This window comes from Echinops telfairi, unplaced genomic scaffold (genome assembly GCF_000313985.2).
Source record: "Echinops telfairi isolate 266 unplaced genomic scaffold, ASM31398v2 ScPeMD7_7468;HRSCAF=8506_0, whole genome shotgun sequence".
In the NCBI taxonomy this organism is placed as follows: Eukaryota; Metazoa; Chordata; class Mammalia; order Afrosoricida; family Tenrecidae; genus Echinops; species Echinops telfairi.
This window is the reverse complement of record NW_022111369.1, coordinates 72,649,459-72,659,058: the sequence shown is the minus strand read 5'-3', so window position 1 is coordinate 72,659,058 and position 9,600 is coordinate 72,649,459. Positions and strand designations below refer to the sequence as shown.

The window sequence follows — 9,600 nt, the reverse complement described above, 5'->3', positions numbered from 1 at the left end:
ATCAAGTCAGATGAATCATTTGGACCTTTCTATACTCATGTCTCCCATGCACTCTGGCCACCAGTTTCTTCCCATCCTTCTATTAGGGAAGCAGGGAAATCACTGGACGCTAATATCCTATGGACATCTCACAAATGTATGTTGGGCTCCCACTGTCATGCATAGCCTTCTGCAAAACAGACTCTCACAGTTTAGGTTCTGATAGTATCCTCTTCTTCAGCTTCAGAGTATGTAATTTACATCACTGATGTAGATGTGCTTCTTCCATGTGAACTTAGCTGACATCTCAATTGGATGTATTTTTGTAAATTTTCCCAATCAGATTTATAATGCAATTTTTCTTCTCCATCCCAATAACAATTAAAAATAAACTATAAAGATGATATTGTAAAAATGGAGGTTTTACAGATTATTTAAGCAAGATATGTGCCTAATTCCTAGTATTTCAGTTATAACACATTATAGTTTTCAAATGAACTGGAACTGATAGAATAATGCATTTAATACTTCTATGCTACACACTGTGTAATTTAAAAATATAGATTACTATCAAAATATGGTGAGCAACTCAACTGACTTAATTATCACAACTTAAAAAATCATTTTAGATGTGATTACATTGAGTGATGAATATAATACTATGTAGTATTTAATAAAGTAAAAAAATCCTTGTTCAAGCATCAACAACTTTCAAACATGTTGACTGCTCTACTCCATTAATTTTATGTCTAATTTCTACTTTCAATGTTCATTTGTGATTGTAAATTTATCTAAATTCTAAATATGTTCAGTAAGTGCACGTCATTGTTTGTGAATTTCATGAACACAATAGTCTGGTATGTGTGATCAAACCTGATTAAGTGATTTTCTATGCTGTCATTATATATGAGAGATGATTACTCTCCCCCCATCATAATATAAACGGAATCATTGCTGATTTCCTGGGCATACAATAATTGAATTTCTTCAGGTACATTTTATGTTTCCTTTGTGCCCACAAAGACATCTGGATACTCATCAGAAGTGTAAAAATTCCAACTAGAAGGGAAGAGATAATTGTACATTTATTTCTTATGTCTGTCATGGATATAGCATATTAGAACATATAGACATGTGTTAAATAATTTACTACCAGTGTTTGTCATTCTCATTGTCTAGCATGCCATATGCTCAACCAAGACTCTTGCATAGATAAATAAACATTGAAAAGAGAAGTAGACTTCAAACTAAATTCACATAAAATAACCATACTGCTGTACAATACATCCAAATATGGAATTGGTTGTATTTCTTAATTTTTTCCGTAACAGTTCCATCAACTTGAATAGCAGCTATGAGAGCGTAGTGGTTACATGCTTGGCTGTGACTTCAAAGGTAAGCAGTTTGCAACCACCAGCGCTCCCTGGGAGACTGGCGGGGCTCCCTTCTCCAATGAAGAGTTAAGGCCTCAGAAGCTCCCAGGGGCAATTCTATTCTTTCCTATATGTTCACTATGGGTCAGCATTGATTTGAGGGTAGTTAGCTTGATTTGGGTTGTATACATAAAACTAAAATATACAAATACATAAGCATATCCTACCTAAACTGTAATAATTGTTATTCAAAACATTTTTACAGTTGGACAAAAGATGGTGAAAATAATTTCTATGAATATACTTAAAATATATGAAGTGAATTCTTTTAAACTTCTCAGATTATGTTATAATTAACCCCAGCATTGGATATTCCCCAATGTAGTCCCTAATTTTCTCTTCATAGACACTCAGGGGCACGTGAGGTCACAGAGCATATTCTCCCGCCTGCTCATGAAACACAGAGACTGTTTCAAGGGAAGAGCATTGTTTGTTTTGGGGGGAAGAGCATTATTATGGCTACTGGTTGTTTTTTTGTTTTGTTTTAATTTCATTGTTAATAAAATAGCTGGACTTAATGTCTTAGGTTATATAAGTATCAAATATGTAAATATATAGCAAATCATGTCTCCATCTCTTTTAATACTGTTAAATATCCACATTAAAGTGAAAATACAATAAATTTTATAAGCATGCAAATTGTAGAAGGATAGCAACTTGTTCCCAGTTATCATCTCTTCTAGTACATATTTACATGATTACCAATAAACATAAATCTCACCTGGCAGTGTTTGTGTCATGACTGTGAAACTAATCCATGATCCAATCTTTTAAGTTGAAAGAAAAATAAATGGAAACTATTGGTTAAAATGGTCATTTCTTCGCTTGTAACATAAACTAGGATTTGAAAATAAAGAAATAGTTGAAAATGTGTAGTAATAAATACTCTGATAAGTGTAGTAAAGTCATAAAAACCAAACAAATTACAATGAGATGCAAATAAAAGTGCATGTTTTTCTCAAAGAAAACGGATAAATTTAAAGTCTTCAAATACTTCAAACCATTTTAAATGAGTATTATAAGATCTTCAGTGATAAAATTACATCAAACTATAACTTTATCTTTCAGGACATACTTTGGTTGAAACGTTCCAATTTCTGTGCCTAAATCATTAATTCAAATATAAATCATAATTTAAATGATTGATTTTCATTATGGCTATATTTAAAACACATAAACATTATCAGACATACCAATCTATTAGTAAATATACTAAAGGTTGTACTTAGTATTAGATCAAATACAATTTAATTATTTATTAGCATAAATAGCCTACCTCATATGTGTAGTTAGGACAAGAAACCAGGGTAAACAACCATGTAAAGGGGTTATAAGTGGGACTTGGGAAACAGGCAGTATTTCCTATATAAAAGGGGAGAAAAATGTTAATGTTGTTACATATTGCAGATGTGATCATATATTTATTATCTAATACTAAATTCTGACCCACAACTATATCTACCACTTGAAATGTCATCCTATATTTATAGCAACATATTTTACAAATTACTCAGAAGAGATTCAATTCCAAATGTCATGATCTTTTGACGCTAAAAGGGTATCTGTCATCATATCTGCAGTTAAGATGCTATAAAACTGTGAAATAAACAATGATTGTAATTTCTTCAAGTCTTTGATTAACAAACATGTAAAATTATTTGCATGGTATAATATTTAAAGTGGATTATATATTAAAATAATAAAACTTCATTTTATAATCATATAAATCTTCATATTCTTTTTCAGTATCAAGGAGATATATTTGTTTGAAGTCATAAACAAAAATGAAAACTTTCTTTGTATTAAATTAATGAGAACCAAAAGGGAATTTTATAAGATTTTCATGTATGTCAAGAAAGTGTGAAAACCTCGCATAAGAGGATTACACTGAATATTCAGTTAATATTCAGAAATATCACACAAACTATTTCTGCTCTGCAATCAGAATTGTTATTTACAGTTCTCATTATACTTTACATATTGTCACTTGATTTTTGTTAGTTGCCTTTCCCTTTTCAATTCTATTAAGAAGCATTTTAGATAACAAATTTATAATTATTTCAAGTTGAACTTTGAGCTGTGACATTTTTAAAAGTAAATGTGATTTATAAAATTACTATTTTAGTCTTTATGGCAAGATTTAATCAGATAACAAATCAACTAATCTTTTAGTTATAACTCTATAAAGTCATGATGAAATGTCAGGATGCTGTTTACAAAATTGTGTTCAAATACCACAGCATAAAAAAAAAGTATAATTTCAGAATTTAGGCATGGATGAGTTCAAGATAAAGATAAATATATATGTCACCAATATTACTAATTCTATTGGAAGCACTTATTTTAGTATCTATATACTCATAAAGAGAAAAGTCATATAAAAAATAAAATCATATAATTAATAATAGGAAGCTATCTGTGAAATAATCTGGGTTAAGACTTTGTAATTTATTTATCTGCCATCCATGGTAGAATGTCAGAATAATCAAGACCCACAAGTTACATTTCTTTCATATATAGATTGTAGTTAAAAGATTGTAAAATCTTATCTTGTAAAACATACGTGTAAACATAGATTATATAATTATATTACACGCATTTGTAATAATAATTGTTATTATTTGGGGTTACTAATTTAATAATTAAATTCCTGTAATAAATTTTGTCAACCCAAAATTACTATATAAGAGAGTTTTTCTAAAGTAGAAGTCCGAAGGTTTTGGTTTATTTCATGAAACACTGCATAGCCCAGAATTCCCATCAGGCACATACTGGTAGATATCACATATCTTTGAAAAGTTCTTGTTATGCAATTTTGGTTCCCCAAAAGACCTAAATTAATACTGTTTTCACTAATTCTAACTCAGCTGAAAAGGAATGTTGCTTGCTGAAAAAAATGTTAAAAGCAAAATGTGCCTTCAGCATTGGATTTACAGAGAAGCATTCCAGTCTCAGAAATCCACATGGCTAGTCTTCCAGTCCAATGGGGTTGCTGTGAGCCAGCATTGACTCTGTGGCAGTCCTATGGGGTCACTATGAGCCAGCATTGACTCCATGGCTGCAAATTTGGAGTGAGTTTGCTTAAAGAGGCAATAGGTACCTCTAGCAGCAAGATAGCATTCACAAATTCCTTCCAAAGTAACTACATTGAGTCTTTCAGCACTAACCTGTCAAAGCTTTAATTATCCTTATGCACTCTTTTATGTTAGTATTATTTCATGGTTTCTGTGTCTAATAAGCCATTAATATTGCCTCTAGGAATACTACATTTTAGTCTCCATATAAATTAGTGGTAATTGCTTCTACCCTTTATACCACTCTAAAATTTTTCATCGTGAACTCTCTATTTTGTAATAGTAGGATATACTTGTATATGGTTTATTCCAACCTTCAGAGAGTGATGATTGAAGAGATTTTTTAAAAATTGTTAGCTGCCTCTGGGGGTTCTCTTGAGGCCACTGGTGTTGTAGTGGGTTAGTATTGAGCTGCTAACCGCAAGCTCAGCAGTTTGAAACAACCAGCTGATCTATGGGAGAAAGATAACGCTTTCTAATTCCAACAATAGTTCGTATGTAAGTTCAGGTTAGGACTGAAGTAAATGAAAAGACCACAAGAGTCAAAATATGACTCTTGAGACCATCTGACTAAAATTTCAAGAAAATCTCAATAGATTTGATGGATAGAATACTAATGAAAGAAGAGATAATGAGCTGTGGGAGGACATCAAGACCATCATGCATGAAGAACATAAAAGGTCATGAAAAATATAAGAAAGAAGGAACAGTAGATGTCTGATATGTGCTCTTAATCATAGAGGAGCTAAATAAAATGGAAGAAAGGATGAAGTCAAAGAGCTGAATAAAAATTTCAAAGGGCAAATCAGGAAGAAAAAGTCAAATATTATAATGAATGTGAAAATACTTAGAAAACCAAAAGGGAAGAACATGCTCAGCATATATGAAACTGAAAGAACTGAAAAAAAAAATCAAGCAGCTACTTGCAATCTTGAAATATTCCATGGGCAAATATTGAATGATGCAGGAAACATCAAGAGAAAATTGAAAGAATACACAGAATTGCTGAACCAAAATTACTAGTGGGAAGCCCATGGTTTTAAGGGGCAGAACAAGAACAAAAGCCAATGATGTTGAAGAAAGATGTTCAAGCTGCACTGAAAGCATCGGGTAAAAGCAAGGATCCAGGAATTGATGGAACATCCATTGAAATGTTTCCACAATCGGAGGGAGTACTGAAAGCACTAAGTTTTCTACGCCAGGAAATTTGGAAGACAGTTACTTGGCCAACTGACTGTAAGAGATGCATATTTGTACCCATTACAAAGAAAGATGATGCAAAAGAATGCCCCAAACATAAAACGATATCACTGTTGTCACATGCCAGTCAAATTATGCTTAAGATCATTCAACAACTATTGCAACAGTACGTTGACAGGGAATTGCCAGAGGTTCAGGTCAGATTCAGAAGAGGACAAGGGATAAGGGATATCATCAGTGATATTAGATTGAAGCATCTGACATTTCTGACTGGAAGCAGAGAAAATGAGAAATATGTTTGCTTGTGTTTTATTGACTATGTCTAGGCATTCAACTGTGTTGGTCATTAAAAACTACGGATCATCTTCTGACAGAACACTTGATTGTGATCTTGTGCAGCTTGTACAGGGAACCAGAGGTAGTTGTTCAAACAGAAAAAAGGAAAACTGCATGTATTAAAATAATAAAACATGTACAACAGTATTATAACCTTTCACTCTACTTATTCAATCTATAGGTTGAACAAATTATCAGAAAATCTGGATTATATTAAGAAGAATAGGGCATCAGGATTAGAAGAAAGTTTATTAACAATCTGCATTGTGATTTACAGATGACACAACCTTGCTTACTGAAAGTGATGAAGACTTCGAGCACTTTCTGATGAAGATCAATAGCTACACCTTTCAGTATGGACTACAACTCAATATTAAGAAGACCAAAATCCTCACAACTGGACCAATAGGCAACATCATGATAAATGGAGAAAAGGTTGCAGTTGTCAAGGGCTTTGTCTTGCTTGGAAGCAGCAGTCAAGTATTCTTCTACCTGACCCAAACCATCATATTTTCAATTGCCTCCTATGTATGTGAAAGTTAACATTGAGTATAGAAGACCAAAGTAGAATCAATGCATTTGAATTATGATGTTGGAGAAGAATATTGACAGTAACATGGACTACTTATAAAAGGAAAGCCCTCCCAGAGATGGATTGACATTTTGACTCTAACAATGGGCTCTCACATTGGAGCCATTATGAAGATGACACGGCAGTGTTTTGTTCTGTTGTGCATAAAGTCATTATAATTCAGACCCAACATGATGGCACCGAATACAAACAACCACTACTCACATAAAGAGTTATGATCTAGGAAACCCACAGGGGCAGTTCTACCCCTTTCATATAAGTGTCTCTATACATCAGGTTGTGAATTTGGTATCGTATGTTTTGGGATTGGGATTTGCTGGTTGAATAGAGAAAGCTAATCCAGGGTCAGAGCTCTAGTTTAGCCCTAAATCCAGTATTTGTAGTAAATTGATGGCTTAACTGAAAACAAAATTTCTAGTCCCCTGGTTTGAGAAAAACCCATAGGTTTGTTTGATATTCTAGTTAAGATTGTGTTGTTGTTCAATTTCCTAACAAAATATGGTCAATGTATTTCTGTCTGTACACTGTCTTCTTAACAATCCGGAAATCAAACTCTATTTGAGCACCAGAAATCAAACCCAGTTTCCATGACGCCACTCTGGAAAAGCAATGGCAGAGTGAGATTTTAGAATCAGTTAACTTACTGAGAAGTCTGCAATGGTAGGTGTCGTGACATAGCTCAGGAAAAGGAAGCTTAATTTGTTGTGAGGTGCCTCTGTCAGTTTAAAACCTTTTACTGGTGGTTTGTTATTATAACATCTCAGTGAAAGGTGGTGTAAATAAAGAGTCAGGCAGGGTGTCTATTTTTAATCAATATTTTTGACAGGTATAGATAAACACCAATAATGACTATTTGGGGGAAAACGGAAGGCTCTAATATATTCTTGGCAACATAAAACCAGCCCACACCAAATTCACAGGCATCGAGTCAATTCTGACACATCGCCAGATCTTTATTTGTAGCAAAGAGCTTCATCTCTCTCATGATTAAGAGTCCAAAATAAATCCTACAGCCCTACCAGAGCTTGTTTGGTTTCATATAAAGAGGCTTTTATATGTAACATGTACATATACTTTTAAACACAGGACAAAAGAGCCCTGTAGGCTCAAATGATTAAGAACTTGGTTACTAAATGAAAGGTTGAGAAAAAGATTTGTAGATAGTTTTCTACAGTTTAGAAATCCTTATCAAGCCATTTTGCTCTGGCACATGAGATAAACTCAACTGGGAAGCGATCAGTAACAACAATCTCCTACAGTGAGACAACAGAAATCAGACTAATCTAAGAACTCAGGTACAAATGCTGTCAAGCATAAGTACAATGCTGTCTGTTAGGATTTTATCTCTCCACCTCCAAGAAAATCCAGTCAATATAACTATTATTCAAATGTATGCATTTATCACAAAGCTAATGATGAATAATTGAAAGAATTCTATCAATGACTACCATCGGATATTGATCAAACATACAATCCAGATGCATTGATAAGTATTGGCAATCACAATGCAAAAGGAACAGTTGTTGCAAATGGACTTGGTGATAGAAATGAAGCTGGATAGTGTTTTGCAAAACCAATGACTTGTTCATAGCAAATACCTTTTTGTAGCAACACAAAGGATAACTGTATTCATGAACTTCCCCAGATGGAATACACAGAAATCAAAGTGACTGCATTTATTGGAAGATATGAAGGAGATGCTCAGTATCAGCAGCTAAATCATGCCAGTGGCCGACTGTGAAAGAGACAGTCAATTGCTCATCTGTAAGTTCAGACTGAAGCTGAAGAAAATTAAAACAAGGCCATGGGACTCAAGAAGAATGTGGCATCAGGATTGGAAGACGGTTTATTAACCGCCTGAGCTATGCAGATGACACAACCCTGCTTGAAAGTTAAGAGGACTTGAAACACTTACTGATGAAGATCAAGAATTGAAGTCTTTGGTATGGTTCACAACTCAATGTCAAGAAGACCAAAATTGATCAATCAATCAAGAAAAAGAAGCCCCAAATCCTCTCAATGGGATCAATAGGTAACGTCATGATAAATGGAGATAGTGAAGAGAGTGTTGAAGTTGTCAAGGAGTTTGTCCTGTTTGGATACACAATAAATGCTTACGGAATCGGCAGTCGAGATGTGCTTCACAAGGTTATAAAGTCAAACATGTTATGTTGCCGAAAAGATTTGTCTGACCTCAGTCATGGTCTTTTTCATTGCCTCATATGCATGTGAACATTGGACATTGAATAAGTAAGACTGAAGATAAATCGAAGCATTTGAGTTATGGTACTGGAGAAGATTGAAAATGTTGAAAGGACAAACCGATATACCTTGGAAAAAGTGTGAACAGAGTGCTCCTTAGAAGCAAGGATGGCAAAACTTCCTCATATACTTTGGACATATATTCAGGAGAGACCATTCCTTGGAGAAGAACATCATGCTTGGTACTGTGGAGGGACAGCAAAGAAGAGGAAGGTTCTTGAGGAGGTGGATTGACACGGTGACTGCAATTATGGGCTCAGGCACAGGGACACTTTTAAGGGTGACACAGGACCAGACAGTGATGTGTTCTGTTATGCCTACGTCCTGATATGTCAGAACCGACCTAATATCGGTTGGTATATATTGTTGATATGACAACAATATATACATACAGCATCCTTGGTGGTGTAGTGGTTGCTGTTGGGCTGTAATCCTCAAGGTCTGCAGTTCAAAAGCACCAGCTGCTCCGTGAGAGAAACATTGAGCTTATTAATCCTGTAAATGATCGCAGTCTAGGAAACTCACTTTTACCCTGTGCTATAGGGTCTATCAGAGTTGGTATTGATTCCATGACAGTGAAAATTATATATACATGTTTTTTATGGGAGCTCTGGTGGTGTACTGGCTATCGTGTGATGGGCTGAAAACTGCAAGGTCAACATTTCCAAACTGCCAGCAGCTCTTTTTGGAGAAAGATGGGGCTATGTGTTCTCATAAAGAGTTA

General features: G+C 34.3%; 1 protein-coding gene across 1 annotated transcript in view; it reads right to left on the bottom strand.

The window, feature by feature from the left end:
* Window positions 1-385: 385 nt before the first annotated feature.
* The window catches only part of TECRL (trans-2,3-enoyl-CoA reductase like), a 132,876-nt gene continuing 123,661 nt past the window's right edge, over window positions 386-9,600 (bottom strand). Inside the window, exons 11-13 of the mRNA XM_045284066.1 lie at window positions 2,689-2,774; window positions 2,134-2,179; window positions 386-1,038 (exon numbers count right to left, since the gene is read on the bottom strand). Of these exons, the coding sequence (XP_045140001.1) occupies window positions 911-1,038; window positions 2,134-2,179; window positions 2,689-2,774 (260 nt within the window). The 3' untranslated portion in view covers window positions 386-910. The remainder of the gene's footprint in view (window positions 1,039-2,133; window positions 2,180-2,688; window positions 2,775-9,600) is intronic.